The sequence below is a fragment of the Leptodactylus fuscus genome, chromosome 9, assembly GCF_031893055.1.
Source record: "Leptodactylus fuscus isolate aLepFus1 chromosome 9, aLepFus1.hap2, whole genome shotgun sequence".
In the NCBI taxonomy this organism is placed as follows: domain Eukaryota; kingdom Metazoa; phylum Chordata; class Amphibia; order Anura; family Leptodactylidae; genus Leptodactylus; species Leptodactylus fuscus.
This window is the reverse complement of record NC_134273.1, coordinates 38407098-38431534: the sequence shown is the minus strand read 5'-3', so window position 1 is coordinate 38431534 and position 24437 is coordinate 38407098. Positions and strand designations below refer to the sequence as shown.

General features: G+C 41.1%; 1 protein-coding gene across 1 annotated transcript in view; it reads right to left on the bottom strand.

The window, feature by feature from the left end:
• Window positions 1–18863, bottom strand: part of LOC142218269 (cytohesin-4-like) — a 33736-nt gene extending 14873 nt beyond the window's left edge. The window contains exons 1-8 of the mRNA XM_075286857.1: window positions 18296–18863; window positions 14989–15062; window positions 13652–13716; window positions 13501–13567; window positions 12745–12863; window positions 10697–10777; window positions 9219–9331; window positions 569–717 (exon numbers count right to left, since the gene is read on the bottom strand). Coding sequence (XP_075142958.1) covers window positions 569–717; window positions 9219–9331; window positions 10697–10777; window positions 12745–12863; window positions 13501–13567; window positions 13652–13716; window positions 14989–15062; window positions 18296–18392 — 765 coding nt within the window. The 5' untranslated portion in view covers window positions 18393–18863. The remainder of the gene's footprint in view (window positions 1–568; window positions 718–9218; window positions 9332–10696; window positions 10778–12744; window positions 12864–13500; window positions 13568–13651; window positions 13717–14988; window positions 15063–18295) is intronic.
• Window positions 18864–24437: the final 5574 nt, after the last annotated feature.

Here is a 24437-nt window from a genome sequence, read left to right as displayed (position 1 = left end):
GAAACTGGGAGATAGAGACCGACGAGTGCTGGTCAGAGAAACCGCACCCAACCGATGGCTCACATACAGCAGGAGTGTCACCAGGCATCCGGGAGTATTGTGTCCATCAATACCATCCGTAAGGAAGCGTCTGCTGGGGTCTACCAATATTGTACAGGAATAAATGTTATTTTTCTATTCTACCACAGGTGTCCAAATACTTATTGGTAGACAGTGTATAGGTGACTTATGTCACTGAATGCCTTTACAGTAACATATCTCAGTGCCCTCCATTGAAAGTGTACTATATATCTGGAAATTCTACAAAAATGTTTGAACAGGGACTTAGATTTACACTTGTGTTTTTCTTTACTTTCTTTATATTTGTCACATCCATCAATGAAACCTATAAACTAGTGCAGTCAATCATTTTTACTAGTTCGTGAACACTCACTTTATAGATTCTATATAAAAAAGAAAGTCCTGACTAAAGTGAATATACTACAGTATACGAACCACAAACAATCTACTATGGTTAATAAACTTCACGTTGCTCATATATGAGGCAATACATTCTGAGTTTACTTACGGTCAGCAGCTCTGTCGCTAGATCTCCGCCCGGATGTACACCTCTATGCAAAGAGATGAAGTGCTGCAGGTCTGGTTTGTCCTTAACACTTGGGTTGTGCAAACTGGTGTTTAAGATGATCAGGGAGAAGGATACAATATAGCAGCTGTCTAAAAGTATAAAACATACATATATTAGAATTGGGGAAAGGGACATCGTTTTAATATCGGTGTCGGATCCTGACTAGTATTAGTAGCTATTACTAGCATAGTAGTAGCAGTAGTAGTAGTACTAGTGTACAGTCATGGCCAAAAGTTTTGAGAATGATACAAATATTAATTTTTACAAAGTCTACTGCTTCAGCTTTTCTAATGGCAATTTGCATATACTCCAGAATGTTATAAAGAGTGATCAGCTTAACAGCAATTACTTGCAAAGTCAATATTTGCCTAGAAAATGAACTTTATCCCCCAAAACACATTTCAACATCATTGCAGCCCTGCCTTTAAAGGACCAGCTAACATCGTTTCAGTGATTGCTCCATTAACACAGGTGTGGGTGTTGATGAGGACAGGGCTGGAGATCAATCTGTCATGATTAAGTAAGAATGACACCACTGGACACTTTAAAAGGAGGCTGGTGCTTGGCATCATTTTTTCTCTTCTGTTAACCATGGTTATCTCTAAAGAAACACGTGCAGTCATCATTGCACTACACAAAAATGGCCTAACAGGAAAGAGTATCGCAGCTAGAAAGTTTGCACCTCAGTCAACAATCTATCGCATCATCAAGAACTTCAAGGAGAGAGGTTCCACTGTTGGCAAAAAGGCTCCAGGGCGCCCAAGAAAGACCAGCAAGTGCCAGGACCGTCTCTTAAAAGTGTTTCAGCTGCGGGATCGGGCTACCAGCAGTGCAGAGCTTGCTCAGGAATGGCAGCAGGCAGGTGTAAGTGCATCTGCACGCACTGTGAGGCGGAGACTCTTGGAGCAAGACCTGGTCTCAAGGAGAGCAGCAAAGAAGCCACTTCTCTCCAGAAAAAACATCAGGGACAGACTGATATTCTGCAAAAGGTACAGGGAGTGGACTGCTGAGGACTGGGGTAAAGTCATTTTCTCTGATGAATCCCCTTTTCGATTGTTTGGGACATCTGGAAAACAGCTTATTCGGAGAAGACGAGGTGAGCGCTACCACCAGTCTTGTCTCATGCCAACTGTAAAGCATCCTGAAACCATTCATGTGTGGGGTTGCTTCTCAGCCATGGGAATCGGCTCTCTCACTGTCTTGCCTAAAAACACAGCCATGAATAAAGAATGGTACCAGAATGTCCTCCAAGATCAACTTCTCCCAACCGCCCAAGAGCAGTTTGGCGATCAACAATGCCTTTTCCAGCATGATGGAGCACCTTGCCATAAAGCAAAGGTGAGAACTAAATGGCTCAGGGAACAAAACATAGAGATTTTGGGTCCATGGCCTGGAAACTCCCCAGATCTTAATCCCATTGAGAACTTGTGGTCAATCATCAAGAGACGGGTGGACAAACAAAAACCTACAAATTCTGACAAAATGCAAGCATTGATTGTGCAAGAATGGACTGCTATCAGTCAGGATTTGGTCCAGAAGTTGATTGAGAGCATACCAGGGAGAATTGCAGAGGTCCTGATGAAGAAGGGTCAACACTGCAAATATTGACTTGCTGCATTAATTCATTCTGTCATATGATTGCAATTCTATTTCTGTATGTGATAAAAACAAAACACACATAAAAACCAGAGGGCAGCAGATCATGTGAAAATCGAAGATTTGTGTCATTCTCAAAACTTTTGGCCATGACTGTATAGAACACAACATAAGACTTGTAGGATACATTGCAGGGGGCCTGCACATCATTAAAATGACCAACAATAATCCTTTGATTTGTGCAACATTATACCATACCATTCGGTTGTAGACGAGCAGGCTGTGTATACTGACATATACTGTACGCATCTGTCAAGCCTATGGGGGTATATGCACCTGTTCTTTGCGTGAGCCAAGTGTATCACCTGGGGCATATGCTGAACAATACAACAAGGTGGGTGGTGCGCAATTTTAGAAAGATAATTTCAGATGCTAAATATAACATTGTGAATAATTTGATAATATATTATAGAGGTGTACAGTAGGTCGGTTTGTTTATAGTGCACATGAGTGGGCTTGCCGGATAGACAATAATCCTCACAATTAGGTGAAAAATAAGCTTCTTCTCATCGGCAGCGCAACAACATGGACGAGTTATTAGGAACGAACATTGCTATGAATGCGTCTTCCCGATTACTGCGGCAACAATCTTTCAATGTAATAGAACCTAAAGTCAATAGGGTATTACCGTATGATGTCAGTGAGAACATGAGGCCACACAGAAGCGTGTTCTGAATGCAGAAGTTGTGTAGTTTCTTGTTTCTTATAGTTTCATCTATGTTATCTCCAGTTCTCAAGAATTATAGAACAGGGAAGTTTTCGCTGTCGCCTGATTTTTTTTCTCTATTATCTTAACAAGTTTACGAACTAAGATGACTTCCTCGGAAAACTCTGCCATGTGAGTTTTGAGAGATGCTTTACATCAAATTAACCAAACCAAAGCTACGTAATATGAAAATGAAGGTTCTTTGCTTTAAGTTCCTCTAGTGTCGCTGATCATTTTGTACTATTTGGGCAATTGCATGCACTACATAGGACTTGTGACAAGTTCTAGAGGCCGTGGTAATAATTGGAAGTGGGGGGGAATACATTTGGCATCACTGTTCCATACATACCTTAGTAATGTAGAGTATGGGAGGTGGGACAGTATGGTGTAATGCAAGTTCCCCAACATCTTTTATTTCTAACAAGAGGCAGAGTGCTTAGAAGTTTTCACAGTCATGAGGCACAAGGTTATTGCACTTGATGGTTACATGGAGACAGAGACAGAAGCTTGATGGTTGCAGTGGTGGATACACAGTCCTTGACACAATACAGAAGTGGAGCACATAATACTGCCTCAAATATATACACTTAAGTCCTCATTTTCTGTCTGGGTATTGGAGGAGTGACTGTTTTGTAGGCATTGGATCACCAATGTGAAGGATGGTTGCATCATAAACACATGGATCTGTAAGGCTCAAATGTGTTATCGCTTGATACACCACCACAAAGTCTCTCCTGTCACACCTCGGTCAGCCTGGAATTCTTCCATGACATGTCTTCGCAAATATTGCAATTCTCAGTTACGATATTGGCTCTATACCAACTCACAAGCTAAACCGTCATCTATCTCATTCTCTCCTTCAGGCCACCATCAGCAGCCACAGCCGTATATATGGCCTGCTTTCTACTCTACTCAGTGCTGACTCCTTGTTCACCCTGTGTCACCTAGAATGGACACAGACATTGCTCACTTCCATAGGTGCACAAGTAGCTGACCATTTTGGTGCAGCACCTCTTTTCTGAAGCAGACAGATTGCTGTCTTCGAGCAGTGAACAAGTCACTGCCATACATGAGTACCACTACTCTATTCACATGAAGCACACAGAGGAACTTGTAGGCCCCTGTTCTTATGATCGGGGGGGTTCAACCATTGACTCTGGGGGATAAATGCTATTAGTGGAAAAAAAATTTTACCACTCTCCCACTAATAGAGGAAGAAAAGTCAGGAACATAATAAAATGAATGAAATGCCCCAAAACACAGTCCATGACCAACAAACAGTATGTCAATGTAACATTGCCTAATCTTTGGTCATCATCATCAGATGATGTTTTGGGAAGTAGCAATGTTGGCATAGGATGTTGATGAAGGGATTTAGTCCAATTGCCACCATAGTTGGAGTTGGGAAGGAATTGTTATCCATTGATGAGGCAACTGACATCAGACTCAATTGTTTACTTCCTCTGGCTCAACTTGGTAGTTTTATCAGTTGAATTTGATGGACTTTTATCTTTATCCAACCAATTATGTTACTATGTTAGACCGTATATAGTTTAGATACATCCTCCTTGGCATATTCTGATAATGCACTTATTAGAATTAGATGATACCAAATCTTGCTAGAAGTGAATGCAGCAGGTTCATGGAGGATCAGGTACATGTCTTAAAATGAAACTTTAAGAAATAGAATTTATAAAAATCAACAATTCTCCTACTTTACCATACCATTAGTATCCTAGATTTTGATACAAGAAGGGCAATGTCATTTTTGAGAGGAAGCAGAATAGTAGAAAATATCCAAAACTCGTAGATAATATTGACCTATGGTACTCTTATATGGTAACTATGAATAAGAGGGCAGTCTTAGCCCTGGTTCACATCCGCTTGGGGACCCCCCAAATGGAATACTGAACACATTGACAGGCGGTGACCAATGAAAGCACACGGACCCCATAGACTACAATGGGGTCTGTGTGTTTTCTGTGCGGTGTCCATGAAGTACTTTTCTCTCTGCATGTTCCATGCTGACACCGCACAGAAAACACATGGACTCCAATATAGTCTATGGGGTCCATGTGCTTTTATAAGCTCACCGATTGTCAATGTGTTCGTTATTCCGTTCGGGGGAGGGGGGGGTCCCATGTAGACTCCCCAAATGGAATAAGGGGCGCAGATGTGAACCAGGCCCTAGCCTGGGTTGACACATCATAATTTGGAGAACTATTTGAGATGATTTTCCACCTCAGATTCCTCTCTAAATTTTGATCCTGTTAAATTCCCATCGGAAAGCTCTCTGAATAGCATTATTGCAGGGCTAGGCTGAACACTAGGTGCATATGAGTCTGATTTGCTACTATTGCACCTGGAGCTAGGTGTCATCTTTAAAGTTTTTCAACCATATCAGATATATCAACTATCCGACAGTTCACGCACATATTGCATGTCATGGTATGTAATGCACCACACAAGCGTGTCATTTTCTGCATATTTAAAATAGAACAAGCCTGAATTATTATTTCCACAGAGACCATTTCATCTTACTGAGACAGGATGTTCTCTGCATCAACATAGCAGACCACAGGCTGGAGCCGGCCTATCATATAGCGAGATGTCTATATCTGCTACAGTTATTACACTCGAACCAGCCACAAAACAAAGCCATCGAGACCACCATATATCAATAAAGATGAGACGCTGTGAGACATTGCAAATAATGAACTATAGGGTGAAATATTCCATTAAAGCAATATAGAAATATCTTCAATGTAAACCATGAATAGATAAAGGTAGGATACCCATCAGCAGCGCTAGATAAAGTATTGATGGCGGATTCACAGTGTGTTTCTCTATAAGCACTCAAAGCTGTGGTTAAATTAAAGGGAATATCAATGGGTGGTAGACAGATCAAATACCCCATTTCCAGCTCCGCAAGTTCCACAATGAATCAGTACTTCTCTAATTAGCTATAAGCATCCATATTGCTAGTAAAAAGAGCGCAAGTCTGACTGTGAGAGCAACATTGATTTCCGATATTGAATATGGAGATTCAAGTAGTTTCCGCTGTGATAAGAACCCAAATACATTTGGCCTGAAATTCCTAGTTAAAGGGGTATTACTGTTACACTAGTAAGACTATCATCACATTACATTCAGTGAACCTCTGAACATGCGCATAACATGTAAAAGCCCAGACATATCCAGTTGCTTATTACATATTCAGCCATAAAGTAGCATGTATAATCCATACGCAGCCATGGAAAGATATCATACAGTATATGTGGCTTTGTAGGAAAAGTGTATACTCTTCAACACAGCAACAAAAAAAAATAACACTGGTATATACCACATACATATATGCCAGAAAAAGTCACAGCATGTGCTTAAGTTATTTCTCCGACGTATCATGTTTTTTGCTGTATTAGATGCTTATGGCTACATTCTGCATATGCATAAGCAGCGTGCCAGACAGAAACCAAAAGCATGGTGTGAATACCAGGCAAAGGTTTTTAAATGTATAATAAAAAGGGCGTACCCCAAAATACAGAACCATTTCCCTTGTGTGGTTGGTACAGGATAATGCTTTTAAGTGGTTTTGTGCATCGAAACTGTAGCCCTAAGCTACCAAACAATGCTGAGCTTTCAGTTTAATATAGCAGTTTAAGAAATGAATGATGTCCATTGTATCCTGAGGGGGCATTCATACTGCCGATATTAATGTCTGCTGCTGTCTTCCGTCATAGGATGACAGCAACGGACATTAAACTGTTGCAGAGAACAGACAGTAATTGACAATAATGTAAACAACATGACGGACATTAGCCGACATAGTTGACATAGTCTGTGACCGTTCTCTGCAACCATTTAATGTCTGTTACTGTCAGCCTATGACAGAAGACAGCAATGAGTATTAACAACGGTAGGGTGAACGTCCCCTTACCCCCCAGAGTTGAGTGGAGCGGTCCTGTAGCATCCCAATGTTAAGAAATATCATTTTATGTGAGTTTGCACTTTATCATATGGTATAGCTGAATAAAACCAGAACATACCAATTAGACTGAGCTGACAGTACAGCCCTTGACTTAGAACATTATAGTTATGGGAGGACCACTGTGTCTTTTGCAATCTGTTATCTTCTGTAAATAGGATGATGATGATTCTTTAAATAATTTTAACTGACCCTATATAGTGTAGGTTTTATTGACTAGATATCAGGGGTCGGCATCCTACGGCACTCCACCTATTGTAAAACTACAACTCCCAGCATGCATACTTGCTCTCCTGTTTGTACAACTCCCATGGAAGTGAATGGAGCATGCTGGGAGTTGTAGTTTTACAGCAGCTGGAGTGCCGAAGGTTGCTGAGCCCTGTCCTAGATGGATACAGACAAATAGGAAAGCCATATATTACACTATACTAATTACTCTCACACAAAACATAACTTTTACTATTCCGACACTAAATGAACATTCAGACTATTCCAACCTACAGCAGTCTGCTATGTATTACTGATTTACTCTTTCATGACAGAATTTTTTAGACCTTAGATCAAGCTTCTACCTATATCTCAACTGCAGTTGTATCTGATATTATTAGTGCATAGACTGCTGGAGTGATTAAAAATATACATATGTCCCCTCTCCTGCGCTAACCGGCGTCTTCAATAAGGCATAGAAGACTTGCTGTAGGTTTTAATAGAATGTTCATTTAGTGGTGGAATAGTAAAAGTTCTGTTTTATGTGAGAATTATTTAGTATGGTGTCTTTCTTCTGCTATTAGCAATCTGTCTACATCTAATGATGATTCTTTCACATGGGAAGGACCTGCTTGCACCCATTAGTGGTGCCACAGGTGGTGTCATTTTCATCCAGCTCCAAGTACAGCTTTCTTATGGCCTGATGCCCTGTAGTCAAACTGGCCGGGATAGGCTCCCTTTTCATGCCTTTCAGGTATTCCCTCTGGACTTCTTTTATAACTATTGAGGCCATCAGTGCAAAGTGTTCATTTTAGTTCTGGAATGAAGTTCAGACTTTATCCATAAGATAGAAGCACAAACCATGGCATGTGTCTGCAGAAGCAGGACTATGTGTGCTGGAGTGTTGCTTTGTGTTACTGTGGGGCAGCTACTCTACATACTGAAGAAGGTTGCAAACTACTAGACTGTAGCAGGGGCGTAGCTTGAGGGGATGCAGTCACACCAGGGCCCAGGAGCCTTAGGGGGCCCATAAGCACTGCCATCAGCATTGAGATTGCAGCTTCCATCTATCTCATAAGCCAAGGAGACCCACAGATTACCCTAACCACACTAAGGATGATTAAACTCCTTAGCACCCGTAACCATCACTATCACTACCATCACTGTAGGGATGAGGTAGGGAGCCCCGGACAAAAGATTGCACTGGGGCCCACAAGACTTTAGTTACGCCACTGGACCATAGTGTATTCGAGCAAGTGTTGTGAACTGCTGTTATGTCTAATAAGACAAGTGTGTGTGTTTTCTGCCGTACCACAACAAGAACCCGCAGGGACCTTGCTACCCTGTTATTCTTGCTGGTGGAACTGCAAGAACTGCACCTGCGTACCCATGTGTCACAATGAAACTAAACCACAGACATTTACCAAACTCAAACAGGAATGTTAAGCGTGTGCGGTGTAATAGGTGGTTTGAACATGGTGGACACAACCTGCATAGCTGCTTTTTCCAGCTCTCTTACAATGAGTAACTATGTCAGTTTTCCATTACCCTTTATCCTGTCAAAACCACAAAGAGGAAACAAGCTTCCCTTTTTTTATAGCTCACCGTGTATCAATTCCCTATACATTTTTTGTATAAATTCTGCAGAGTATTCAAGATCTCTGCTTGCAGGACTGGTTGTCTCGGCTGTCTAACCCGGTAGAGTTTACTTTCTGTAACATAATGGACTGTCTTTCTTGGGACAGGATTTGCCAATTATTTCACCTCTCAAGGGTGACCGCACACTTAGCACCCACCAATGCAGCAATTTCATACAGGTCATGCTAGTAATACTTTGCTTTATCTGAAAATTTGTTCACTCTTTGGGCACCATAGATGGGCTGGGTTTCAGCCATGTATGGTTGTTCCATTGGCAGCTATTAAGACTGTCGTCTCCCTCTTAGTGATCAGTCATATATTACTGAATGTTCTGATCATGGAATCATTGCTGTATATTGCTAATAATTATAATAGCCAGTGTGTTGACTTCTGGTTACCTGTTGACTTGAACATGTCTGGGTTACACTGACAATAATGAGTGGAGAAAGACTCCATTATACGGTCTATCTTCTGTGCTTCTCCTGGTAACCGAAAACTACCAAGAAATCGTCTGGAAGAACAAAGATCATGGAGATTTAGTCCTGTCTTTGGCAGACATAACCTTTCTATACCGTATTTCTTATCATTATGTGCCAACCCCCTCCACATACAATTCATCTAGCTTTCATTTGTTTAGTCACACCTTTTTAATCTGGGTAAAAAATATGCAAATCTATTCTCCAGGATGTAATTAGGAGAACAATGCCTCTGTATGCTGCCCTCTAGAGGGCAGCCTCCTTAACATCATGCATGACTCAGTTAATAAGCCTACTAACATGATGCAGAGTTTATTGCCAAATTAGTATTTCTATTCCAAAAGGAACAGATTCCCAGCTATGGACAGCGCTGTTTTGTTTTTTTGGATCTCCTCAGCATAGTGCAGGGATACTGATTTGGCATAGTGACAGACTATAGACCAGGGTAGGGTTAATCTTAAAATTCATTAGATCCTTCTTTTCTGTTGGGTCACGTGAGCTCCTTCTGACCTGCTAAGAATAACATGTCTATCAGAGCTCTGAAAAAGTCAGAGTTGCACCTCCTGTATGGTGGACTCTTCTACGGAGACTCCCCACAGGGGGGACAGGCTCCTTCCACAGAAACCGCTGATGATTAGACAGGCCCCTCTTATACAGATATAATAAAGGTGATAACAGGGCAAACAGAGGGGACAAGATTACTTGTGCCATTCATTTCCAAGTTTAGTATCCCTTTAAAGGAGTGTCTCCATTTGAGACATTTATGGCACAGATACAAGTAGTAAGGTTTTCAATTCTGAAACTCCTACCTATCAGGTGAATAGGAAGGATGATCGCTATGCTAGCTCCATTGCCATTCATATCCATTAGATGTGCCATAGGTGTCTCAGATGGGAATACTACTTTAAAGGAAGTCTGCAGAAGAAACCTCTGCCATGCGCTGCCGCGTTTTTTCCCGCAGTGCTTTTTTGTTACAGGACGCAACATGGGGCCTTAGCCTAAAGTGGGAATGTCCAACAGTGTAATTTGAAACTACTGGTCAAGCCGTCCAGAGCAAGTGACCCTTTTCTCCACTCTGGGTAATAGATCCCGAATAGAGGACCCCTTCTATTAACTCAGATTCTCTATTAAGATACACGACAATGGATATTCTAATCCAGACCAACCATTAAAGCCTATGCTGCTATATACCAGTTGGAGATTATAAAACGTTTTGAAAAATTTCGGTGCCTTATTTGATCAGAAAAATGGGGTCGGATAGGGGGTCTACAAGAGCACGTTGAAACTCCAGGCCAGTCAATAGTTTTATTTTTGGTATTAAATAGAACCTCAATAAATCTGTTTCATCCTATTGTATTATCCACTGATAGTGAACAGTTCTGATACAATACGATTCTCACCTCAAAGCGTCCACAAGACTGAGTTTGTCAAAGTTGTGACATTTCACGAAAGCCTTCAGAACCTGAATATTCAGTGACTCCCTGGAGGGAAAGAACAAAAGAAAGGAAAGGAAGAGGAAGGAAATGGGATGGGGGCAAGAGAGGAAAATAACAGCAAAGGGAAGATACAATGGAAAACAAAGAAAAAAAATCATAAATACTGAGCAGATGACCCATTACTATTTATTAGGATTACACATTCAACACACCCGAACTTATCATTTATCTGCTTCTTTTATGCAACCGTCTGGAGCAATACATTTACCTGCAGTCTACATGACAGGCTAAGCTCTGGATCTGTATGTTATGTAGCTATATATTTGTTGTCATTTTTATTGCTAGATTAGAATGAATGGCTGCCTATTGGGCAGTATGTATTCTATGCCTGACCTAGCAGGGGTGGTCTCCATGTTTCCAGTGTTTTTCCTTCTGATGATTGTTCCAGTATAAAGAAAATGACAGGCGTAAAAGGTCAGTAATGAACGTGGATGAACAGACTGTTACTATTTCTGCAAATAAACCAATTTGTTCTGCAGCTCGATGGGCCACACGGCGCAGAGCTGTGAGATAAGCCAGTGTCAGCAGAGACCTGTTATGCTATTCATCACGTCTGCTATCACTTGTCGTTGTTTTTACTCTTGTAATTCATTATCAAATCTAATGGCAATTAAGAGATGATTAACAGAATTGTCATTAGGGTGATGTTTGTAAGGATGGCTTTGTTAAGCTGCTCATACACTTATGATAAAAGTCAATCAGAATGGACAATTTTGTCCATTTCAGTCGGTTTGGTTAAAAAAAATTAACACAGTAGCAAATAGATCATTGTCTGCCTAAAAATCGATCTGTTGTGTTGGAAATTTTAGCTTTAGTTTGATCAAGAATATACGTGTATGGCATGGACGGCCCAATTTAGCCAACCATTTACTAAGCTCTTCTTATCAGCCAGTTTAGTTGACTATGTTGATGGTGAGATCCTTTGTACAAGTGATCATAACCTTGATCAGTTGGTGACACATTGCCAACTTTAATTTTATATGTATGAGCAGCTTGAGGGAGAGTTCCCACTACCACTGTGAATGTCCGTTCCTGTCTTCCATCATAGGATGACAGCAATGGACATTAAACTGTTGCAGAGAACGGACACAAACTGATTCTGTGTCTGTTCCAATTGAAACTAATGTAAATAACATGATGGACACTATCTTCCGTGATCTTTGATTAGTTTTCTAATGGAAGAAAAAATCCTGCAGGAAAAATACATATATGCAGGAAGATAAGCTGGAAGCTCGCGTCCGTTATGTTGTTTACATTTGTGCCAATGGGGAGGGAACCGTTCGCTGCAACAGTTTAATGTGCGATGCTGTCATCCTGCGATGGAAGACAGCAACAGACATTACCAAGGGTAATGTGGATGCCCCCTCTTGTGCTGCTGGAGGTTTAGGTTTTGTTAATGTAGTTTTTGAAGTACCATTTGTCATTTTTAGGTTGTCACTGGGGATGAGTGAACTGGTTTGTAACAACTTAGGTTCATTATGAATTTTCCAAATTTAGCCAAACCCAGAATTTTGGGGTTTACCATCCACAAATCATTTCCATCTTCTGAGATCTCTTCATGGCCTTAGAGTACAATAATAACACATCTAAGTCTGGACTGAATAAGTTTGGGCTGAACCAAAACTTGTATGCAAACCTCACAAATACCTGTGAAACGAATCTTGTGGGATTCGCCCATCACTAGTTCTCAAAATCTCACTATTTATGACCCATAACTGATTTTGGCTTCAAAAACAACTTCTACAAAACCTGAACATGTGCAGCACCATATGGTTAAAATGTGATGTATCCTATAGATTGTATACCGAATCCTTTAACTATACATATGACACACTGCTGCTTGTGAAACAGATTGTGTCTACGTGTGGACTGATGGGAAACTGATGGAGATTTATTAATGGCAAGTAAACAATAAGCATTTAGGCTGTATATATATTGTGTCATGTACTAACCGTTGTCCGAGGTATTCCCCTATGGCCACCTTGCTGAGTCCTGCAGCATTATATAAGAAGCTGGCTATTTGTTCTGGCTCTTTTTCCACAAACTTCTTTGTAATTAATAGTTGGATTCCCTGGACGCCATATAATAGAAATGCATACACTTAATAATGGATGTGTTACATAATAATACAGCATCTACTACTGCAAAGGCAATATTAAAGGCAGTCTGTCACTAGAACCCAGCATATCATCCCAGCACTGCAGAACAATAGGCTTCCAAATACTAATGCAAAATCTGTAACTGGACTCCAGCCGACCATTTGCCATTTGTACTGGTGTCTTGTTTCGGGTTTCCTCATGAATCAAGGTCTATTTGCGCCAACAATTTCTGCACCCGATGTAGTTAAGCCTCTACCACTGATCCAACCTATGGAAGAGAGTCTAAAGTCCAGATACACTAAGGGTGCAATCACACGGAGTAACGTGCCGCGTGATGTGGCACATATATATGGCGTGTGAGACTTTGCGCGCCGTATATGCTCCCATTGATTTCAATGGGAGTTAGGATCGTATACGTGGCGTTATATTGCGGCCGTGATTTTGCGGCCGCAAAATAACGCCGCGTATACGATCCAGGCTCCCATTGAAATCAATGGGAGCTCAAAATCTCACACGCCGTATACGTGCCAGGTCACGTGGCACGTTACTCCGTGTGAACTCTACTATGCACTGCAACTCCTCAACATTTTGTAGTTCTGTTACACTCACCCTCTCTGGATCCATATTGAACTTCCGGCTTGCACTGAGCAATTCATTGTCCCTCTGTATTTTTCGACTAGGAGAAGAGAAAAGAAAGCTTAGACCGGAAATTTTTATCATTGGCGCTCCACTTATAGTCCACCCAGTAAATTCCACTCACTTTAACTGCAGGCGCTCAAAATCATCTATTTCGGCCACAATTTCTGTTATCTCATTCTGCAAGTTCTGTTCCAAGTAGTTGAGTAGAGAAAAGACAAAGCAAATGGTTTCAATGTGATCGTTGACTGATTCTAGATGTAGTACTGACAATAGAGCATAGATACAGTTATTACATGGAGCATATACATGTAAAGTAGTTAGGGAGTATTCTTAGCATCATGGCTTTGTTTGCAGCCACAACTATCCTGTGTGTCCTTGATATGCATTCTACACTTGGAAATATATGTGCCAGTAAATCTCAACACATTGTACTGACTAATGTTACTAATACTGATGCCTGTAGCATCACATGCATTGAGAATACGAAACAATGCTGCAAAGCTATAGCATTGATCATAGACATACCATTGCTAATACAATGTACCCGGCATGTGTAGGACACATAAGATAGCTGTGGCTGCAGATAGAACTAGTTTTGAATGGAAAGGCAGAAGAGGATTAGTATTAGAGGCAATAGTCTGTATTCTGAAGTCTGAAGAGGAAGGACTCATGCAGAAGAGAAGACTAGTGCTGGTGACTACTGTTGCTGGTAGTAGTTACATGGTGACAGGCAGTGGACACCAAGATAAAGGGAAGAGAAATGTCTAGTAGCTATAATTTTGTAGCAATGTTTCAGCAGAGGTCTGTGATTTGTACTTTTGATGGTGTCTTGTTTGGGATATGAATTTATTGAGTCTGGTCTGAAGTTATATGTATACCTATACAGGCTGGAGGAGGTTGCAGAAGTAAGGAGACAGAATGTCTCAACTGATTAGTGGTTAGTTGTCATGGTGGTCTGGGTTGGATGGAGAAGATGAAAGACCATATCAGACAGATACCACATACAAGTCACTGAAATGACCAACTGTTATAGTAGATACTTTCACAAAAAGTCCAGGCGTTATCAATAGGATGACTATCTATGCTATGTTATACTGTCACTGACTAAATAGTGTCACTGTAGGAGCACAGCCCTTTGATAAGGGGATCTTGAGATTTCAGGATCGATTTTCGATCATTTTCCAGCCAATCCTGATTGTGAAATTTGCTCGATCGCCGATCAGGATCCGATCTTTCCCGATCCCAATCGCTCAACCCTAATAGTAACTCATATTTGTCAAAGCTAACATAGAAAAGTGGTTATATAGAGTCTATGGAGTTGATATGACAAGGAAGGATGAGGATATATAGGGGACCCAGGTTTGGTCTACTTAATCTGCCACTGAACAATGCATAAACGTGGTAAATAAATCTGTTGTAAGAAGCCTAAGATGGTATAAGGGTGCGGCACCAACTCACTTTAATTTGATCCAATAGCTCATCTTTTGTCGGTGATGTGATCTTAATCTCTTCTGTCTGACTAATTGTGTTTCCTATTGAAAGAAAACAAAAAATGTGATTAATGGTCCAAAAATCTGCAGAGATGAGTAGAGAGTTCCTATAAGAAGCAGTGATCTGCAAAAGTTTTAGGCAGGCATTGAAAATGCTATAAAGTAAAAATACTTTCAACAATAGAAGTGTCAATAGTTTATTTTTTTCAAATAACACAATGAAATGAATGAAAAAAGAGAAATCTAAATGAAATCAATACTTGGCTGGCTCATCCTTTGCCTTCTATCATTTCTTCTAGATACACTTAATCACAGTTTAAGGACTTGGGACTTTAGAATTTTTTACCTGTTATTTTCAGTCTACCCCTGCTTACACATGTTAAAAATCCAATGTAAATTTCTATAAAGAGACCAGAGTTCCTGATGTTGGGAACTCTATCCTTTTATATGACCACAGTCTCGGTGAACAATTCATTTTTTTATTGCGCAAAAGTCAAAGTTGCCGCATAGCCATGGCCACAATAGATTCAGAACAATTTGTAACTCATATTTTTCGACTTCTTATCACTAGTTGGTGGTTTGGTAAGCTAAGATATGGTATATTGTGACACTTTTCAGTCTCATTGTGTATTTGAGCACTTTTTTTTATCATAGTGCAGTCACTAAAGTCAAAAATATTTCAGAATTTCAATAGTCACAACACGTATGGACGTTACTGCATGGCTTTGCCTGTGGGATCAGATGTGGTCGGAATTCCTCTTCTGCGGTCTGTGTACTTTGTATTGTGCGTCTTCTCTATGTATATTTATAGTGGGATCCTGTATTAGATTGAGAAGGTTACTTGCTCTTATTTAAAGAGGACCTTTCATATCCTCGGTCACATGCGGTTTTATATACCACTAGAAAGACGACAGTGCACTGAATTCAGCGCACTGTCGGCTTTCCCATTATATGCCCCTGGACAAGAGATATTGGTGCCGTTACCGATATCTATTCACCGTCAGAAGGGCGTTTCTGACAGTCTAGTTGGGAACGCCTCTCCTGACAGTACTGTGTGTAGTGCTATACTGTCAGAGGGGGCACTCCTTCCTGCTCAGCGTCATAACTGTAGGAGGAATGAATGGTATAAGGATCACCCCCCCCCAACATTTTTTTCCCTGCCAAAAGGAGCTATTCGCCTACAGAACAAGCAAATGCTCATTCATTGGGTAATCGGCTGCACCATTCACCAGGCTGGTCAGGGAGTAAGCTATTATTCCGATAATTCCTCTGAAAATCTAATACGACCCAAACTTTTTATTATTGGAAAATCCATCAAAAGAGGCCGCTCTACAGACCACTGCAAAATGTAACAACAAAAACCTGAACACTCCAAGGCTTCATATTCAGATACTCTTTCCCGAAGCCTCATGTTTCCGTGTGAGGGTACAATCATTTCCTTATATTCCTGCTGTTGACAGCAGATTTTAGAACCTTGATGGCGGCCAACAGATGCTATAACAAAAGCTATCTACAGTACAAATTCATTTGTATTTGTAATGCATTGAGATCTTCATTGAAAAAAGAGGAAGTGTCTGCTCCTATTTGCTATTAAAAGCATTTCACATTTTTACGTGTCCCAAGTGACTTGTAACTATTCAGAGAACAATGCCGAGGACAATACCGATCATCAGTGTACAACAATGCTACCATATGGCACTATCATTAATCCACTACTACTAGCATGCAACTACACATACAATTTATAAGGCTGATTTTACTTCTGACCTAACAAACACAGCCTATGTAACTTTTCTGCTTTCTTTTTTTTTTTTAACTTCACCTTCTTAAAGCTGGCATAGCCTTATCAGGGCTTCTTTTTGCAGGCCATGTTGTATTGTTTAATGGCATAATGTTGACATACATACACAGTCCAGTCTGTTAAACAACCAATCGCAGAAGGCCTGTGTCATCAGCCATCTGGGTGCACTCATCATTGTGGAAGGCACAATGGATCAACACAAGTATGCATCTATCCTTGCGGACCACATTCACCCCTACATGCAAATTGTTTTTCCTCAGGATGATGGCATCTACCAGCAGGACAATGCGACGTGTCATAAAGCTTGTAGTGTACGTGCGTGGTTCGAGGAGCACCAGGTTGAGTTTACTGTACTCTCTTGGCCAGCAAATTCCCCATGGGTTGTTCGCGCCATGGATGCTCAACCGCGTAACCTAGCGCAGCTGGCCATGGCACTGGAGTCGGCATGGCTCAACATCCCAGTGAACATCATCCCAACATCCCCTCTCCTCCTGCACGTCTCGCAGCGGTCCGCTCTGCCAAAGGTGGCAATTCTGGATTTTGACATGTGGTCACATTAATGTGACTGTACTGTGTATAATGAACTTCAAAATTTCTATTTTTTTTTAGAGGAGGGGGGCTAGAAATGGAAAATGACTATCTACAGCATATCACAGGTGCAGTTTGCCTTATCTGGATACTCTGCTTAACCAGAACAGTCAGCATCGATGGTGGTATATAAGTGGTTGAATTACAGTAATTGCTGTTACTGGATAAAACAGCTAGCGCCCCCAAGTGTCGTGGTGGATACAGCCCCTGAGCCATCACATTGAGGTACATTTATGTCAATTTTCAGGAACTGCAGATTTCCCATCATGTAAAAATATGGCATGGGGCAAGAAGGGGTTAAGGGAAACCGTTCCAATAACACAAGTCTGTTACAAAAGGGAAGTATAGATACTGGAATCTCAGATAGCACGGCTAAAACAAACTAGATGGAATTGCATTGAATCTGTGGAAATACAAAGCAGGGACATCATGGAGTATACTTTGTATTGTAAGGAAGCAAAGGAAATCACAGAGGAATCCCGGTGATCCGATACTTATCCCCTATATAGGGAATAAGTGTCTAAATGACAGTTTGATACATTGTGGCAGCAAACATGAAATGCAATGACTCGCTTGTGTTAATAGGTGCAAACCTGACTCCAAAGCAACAACTTAAACAGCTTTCCTTCTGCCCCTTGGCTGGGTATACACTGTACATGATTTGCTCCATCCTATTCTCATACAGCTCAGCCTTTATCCGCATCCATATGGAGTTTGACATTTCTAACCATTACACTGAGGGCTTGTGGATTATAGACTGAGAATTATATCCAGCGATCTCTATAAATCACATTATTCATCATATGCTACATCCATTTACAGAGCAAGATGAACAATAACATACACAGCAATGTCAACATCAGTGGTAAATGAGGAGGGTACTCACCATTCTCATGGTCCTCCATTATAAGCTGGACCCCTCTTTCTTTCATAGGTGACCCAGATGGTGGCAATAAATACCTTGCGGTGTCTCTGCTCCCCATTGAATCACTTTTTCAGTCTTCTTACCAAGACCTCAGTTGCTACAATGTGGTTAATGTTACTTCTCCACCCAGTCTTGTATCTCTTTTGATCTTTTGATCTGTTATATCTTTAGTTTTCATCATTAAATGTCTTCTCTAATTCTTCCTAAAACTAGATGACGGATTCATCAAAACCCAGGTATCTTATTGTCTAGGATTGCTTGTATCCTCTACTTTCTTCTGCAACCCGCTTGCACAATATACTCACTGAGTCACCGCATGTTCTGTGTCCTGCATGGCAACATACTTAAATGACTGTAAACTAAGTCCCCGTCACTACCCCTGTGCAAACCGAAGCTGGTGACAAAGTCGGATCCTAGTAACAGGAAGAGGACAGGCAGTTGTGGTTAGTGTTTTGCTTGTGAAGTCACACTTCCTAACCCAGCCTTACCATCACCTAAGCTACACGCAGATCCTTCGTGTATGAACCAGTGTCTATGATGCCCCCGCTCCAGTGGCTGCTGCTTCCTGTTTGTTCCTTTTCTAAGGTTTTGTGACGATAGTTTATCTGTGCCCAAATCGCTCTACCTCTCCTTTAACCATTTCTTCTCTCAATATCTGTTTCAACTCCACCCCTCCCTGCGAGTTCCTCTTTCGTCAACCACAAGTTCTCTAAAACCAGATGTTTTTATAAAATGACGCTATAAGCAGGATATTCTTTAACAATAGATATCTGACGCTCGAGGTGTAGAAAGGTGTCACCCATACCAATGAACAAACACATTATTTTTGATGAGGCAAAAAGACCCCGACTCTTGGTGTTCTCGTATTTTAGTCACCACCTTCCAAAAGCCAGAAATGTTCTATTTTTCCATTCACAGAGCCATATTGGGTCTTATTTTTTGTGGGACAGATTATACTTCATCATGGCATTCATATTTTGTGCAATTTACTTAGAAGCTGGAAAAAAGTCAGAATGTAATGGAATTGGAAAAATAGTTTACCATTTTCATATGCCCCGTACACAAGGCTGTAATTTTATTCGCAATTGTGGATCAAAGTACGGACCCATACCTTTTTATGGGCTCATACACACGTCTATAAGAATTTCCGCAAATTATGTCTTATATTTGTCTACACAAACATACAAGATTCGTGATTGTGGATGACTTTACTGATGCGATGCGGACATGTATATGTGCAGATAGCAGATCAGTATTTGTGGATTGTAAATTAACTATAGTTGGGTTGACGAGGCCTTATCCTTATGGGTTTTTATTACCATGTGGAATATTGCCCTGTTACAGGCAAGATTCATTAGTTATAATTTTACGGCAGACCAAAGACCCTACAGAAGACTCCCAAACCAAACAGCTCCCACAATTTCACTGCGTGGAACTCATTTAGAGGGGGCATAGAAAGTGAATGAATTCCTCATGTACCTTGGTCACATCTGTCCATTGCATCTGAGGGTTTAAGCGCCTGTAGTCAGACGTTAGTATATTGTGACAAAAGGTCCGGTGTTCAGATGTCACAGTACTGTACATGTAAGGCTAGGTTCACACCTATGTTCGAGTTTCTGTTCTTTGGGTCTGCCTGGGCCCCATAGAATAGTCCTGCTGGGTTTCCACATTTTCCAAGCGGAATGGAAAATGGAATCCCTTACAGAATAAGGGCACCTAGGTCAATAGGGAATTATTAAACATCCTAAAAATAGTGTTTATTGTCGTGGTGTTTTTTGTTTTGTTTTTATAAATTCTTTATTTACAACAAAAAAATAACATCATAGAAATTCAAAATGAAATGGCACAGAACAGAAAACCAGACTTCCCAAAGAAACACAACAAAGGCCAAATACTAAATAATAGAGGGCGAGCAGCACAGAAACAGGGTATCTCAAGTACAAACACCCCAGGAAGGAAGGAGGAGGGGGAGAGAGAGAAGAAAAGAGAAAAAAAAGGGGGGGAATGGGAAAGAAAAGAGGGGAAGGGGGACCCCGACCCCCAGCCAGGGACAAACCTAACTCGGCACGGGACTTCAACCCATAATGTCTCTGTGGGGCTGAGACCCCTGGAAAAGGATCCAGGTTGTCCAAGCCACCATAAACGCCTCTCGAACATCCCTGAGAGATGCCGTAAGGTCCTCCATATACTGGATTTCCTCCACTTTGCAGAGTCAGTGGCGAAGAGAGGGCGGGTTAGAGGACTTCCACAGTGCCGGAATGCACGCCCTGGAAGCATTGACCATGTGCCTTATCGTCGATTTACGGTATGCACGAAGGGAAATGTCCGAAAGGTGGAGAAGGCTGGCGAATGAGGGAGGGTAGTCTAGAAGATTTGGGAAAGCAAACGGTTAACACCGTCCAAGAAGTCTCTCAATGCAGAGCAGCTCCAAAAAATGTGTAAAAGCGCCCCCTCCTCTGTGCCACAGCACCAATACTATAGTGGTGTTTTTTTGGGGGGGGCAGGCGATTGTGCCTATCATTTTTCTGATTCCAAGTGGCTTGTTGCAAATGGTAAAATACTCTGAGTACAGAAGTTTATAGACTTCTATCTAAGGAAAAATACTGAAAGATATGCATGTTAAAAGATTCATAACTATAAGAATATCAGCACAGAAAAAACATAAACATATACATTTTATGGGTAAGTACAAAAATCCTCCACAACAGATTATGGGAGAATTTATCAAGACTGGCACATGCATACATTTTAGGAAGCGTGACCTACATTATAGTAAATCTCGTGTTTGCTCCTGTTAGGTCTCACACCAGTCATTCCCATTATGAAATAATGTTGTGCAAGTGCAAAAAGCAAAAGTTTTAGCACAATAACTTACTTGTGCAAAACTTTTGGCCTAGTTGTCAGGCTACATGTGAAGGTAGCGAATTGTCAATCTACTACCTGCTACGTGTAAATGGAATTTGTTAATTCTTTCCATTTGCTACATATGGTTTATAGTGAACAATGGTTTACAGGGAGTCTGTCAGCAGTTTTCACCTCTCACTTGTCCAGATCACATCACCAGGGGCATTAAAATATGGATTCCCTGGTCATTAAATCTGCATAACTTTCATCCATCCTATGCTTACACTGCACTGTCAGTAAATTTAAGAGGCCTCTGGTTTATACAACATTGCACGAATCAACACTCCGGGAACAAGTATAAGGCTAAGGCCCCACGTAGCAGGCCACAGCAGAAAAGTGCCACGGCAAAAACCACGGCGGCAACACATTGTGGTTTTTCCTGCAATGCTTTTCACAGAAAGTCCACAGTGGTTGCATTTCTCCTTTTATATGAAAACTCAATCTACTGGTCCATATTTTAACAAGCTTTATAGCCCTTACTTCTGTCAGCTCTCCCAAAGAGAGCTCTCCTAGAACCCACTAGAGCAGTCTAACCCACCCTTCTTTTCTTGATTGATGTTGGGGCACAGTCTATCTCCACCTGGTATCCTAGGTGTTGCAGCAGGCTGTAGCATCAGCAAGGAGGGAGATGGCAGCAATGTCTGTAAAGAGAAGACGCAGCTATCAGCAACAGATAGGAAAGGCCTAGGAGTTGGGAGCAAATTGATAATGGGGAGGAAAACAGCATCAACAAGCTAGTGGTCAACATTTCTATGGTGGGGAAGAGACACTGTCAGATCGGTGGCAACTGCAGGAAGTCGGGTGAAGCAGGTCAGAGGTATTAGTGGTGATGATTGAAAAAGCATTCAGTACTGTCCAGGGGCGTAACTACCAGGGTAGCAGCGGTAGCCGCCACAGGGCCTGGGGCATTACGGGACATTAGGGGGTCCGGTGGGCCCCTGATGTGTTTCTTTTTAATAGGCTGTTACCTGCTTGGGTTACTCCGTCCCTATTTACTTACCAATCCTCGTTCCCGCTCACGGCTGCCTGCACTTCCCTGTCTGCTGATGCGGCTGTAGGGGGCATTATGAATAGAAGGGGCAATATATATATATATATATATATATATATATATATATATATATATATATATATATATAGTAAGCCGATGGCTGGTCAGGTAATGGAGGGGGTGTACATCTCACCCAGACTACTCAGGTGGGTGAGATGAGAAAGCTCCAGAAGGAATGTTTGTTCTCAGCAGATAACTTTCATCTGCTGAGCATTTTGGTAAATGCTCAGTATTGGGCTGGATTTTTAGGAATGGCAGGTAGGTTGGTAGTGGGACCTTTCATTCTACCCCCCTCCATTCCACACTTTGGGGATGTTCCGGCAGTGACTCAGCTGTTGAGAGTCTGCTCATCAAGGAGGCTTAAGAAGCCAGCTCCAGCAGCAACACTGTGGCAGAGCTTGGCTGGAGAGCAAACAGAGAGGCCATATTTTTGGAGCTGTGTCCTGAATGGTTCTACTGGCTTTTGGATTTCTGTTATTCTAGGTGAGGTAACCTATTCTATGTTTAGTTAGAGCCTAGCCGGGCAGGTATTTATTTTTGTATTGTTTCCTTTTGTTGCTGTACTACCTTTTTGAGTGAAAATAAACTCAACCTTTGCTTTGGACTAAAGAAACTGGACTTGTGTGTCTATGCTACCCCACCTAGCAACCCCAGACCCTGACTATATATATATATATATATATATATATATATATATATATATATATATATATATTATATATGGGATGTGTGTCTGGAGTCAAAGATGTCTGTGTTGCAAACTTTACAGAGACAAGTTACAGCTGGATGAAGTGGCCATGACGGTCCAAAGGAAACAGACGGGGATTGTGAGAAGATGTCTCCTGTAAGTAACAAAACATTACTGCACTGTATTCACTTTAATGTTACCACTAGCCCCCCTCCCCCTCCCCCTGTATTCAGGGGAGGGGTGGTATGTTTAGCAGAGAGGCTAGGTTCACAACTGCCACTTGTCTTGATATCCTGACTTAATACTATGACATGATAAGAAGATAGACTGGGATCTATGGATGAAGGGACTGCGGTACCCCAGATTATATTTATGCCGGTGACTCATTGTGCTGCAGCTAAACACACATTTTCTAATTACAACCACAAAGTCTGCCTTCTCCGCTCGCCTCCCTTGTGAGCTCTTTCATCCTCTTCCTTTGTGCCATTACTAACACAACATATTCAACTGAAATCCCTTCATATTTTTGCCCCTTGTCACTGTTAGAAAGTGGTAAAAGATATCTCAGAACTCTCTCATCATACTATAGTATATTTTTTAGGATTGACTTCGGGTCACAGATGCACCCTACAGGGGGCTTTATGTATTTATGTTTATGTACCGTATTTTTCGGACTATAAGAAGCACTGTACTATAAGACGCACCTAGGTTTTAGAGGAGAAAAATGGGTAAAAAAAAATTTTCAAGCAAAAAATGGTAAAATATTTAATGTATGGGAGTTGTAGTTTTGCAACGGCTGCAAGGCCACATGTATAGGGTGTTTTTTTGTGGGGCCAGATGTACTTTTTAGTTATACCAATTTGGGAAATGTCTATTGCTTAGATCACCTTTTATTTAAAGCAGAGGCAAAACGGTTTAGCACTTTTGATTTTGACATTCACTGTACAGGAAAAATATTAGTAGACCGGGCATTTTCAGACACAGGGATACTTAATATACAGTCCTATGAAAAAGTTTGGGCACCCCTATTAATCTTAATCATTTTTAGTTCTAAATATTTTGGTGTTTGCAGCAGTCATTTCAGTTTGATATATCTAATAACTGATGGACACAGTAATATTTCAGGATTGAAATGAGGTTTATTGTACTAACAGAAAATGCACAATATGCATTAAACCAAAATTTGACCGGTGCAAAAATATGGGCACCTCAACAGAAAAGTGACATTAATATTTAGTACATCCTCCTTTTGCAAAGATAACAGCCTCTAGTCGCTTCCTGTAGCTTTTAATCAGTTCCTGGATCCTGGATAAAGGTATTTTGGACCATTTCTTTCTACAAAACAATTCAAGTTCAGTTAAGTTAGATGGTCGCCGAACATGGACAGCCCGCTCTCAAATGATCTGAAAACAATGATTGTTCAACATAGTTGTTCAGGGGAAGGATACAAAACGTTGTCT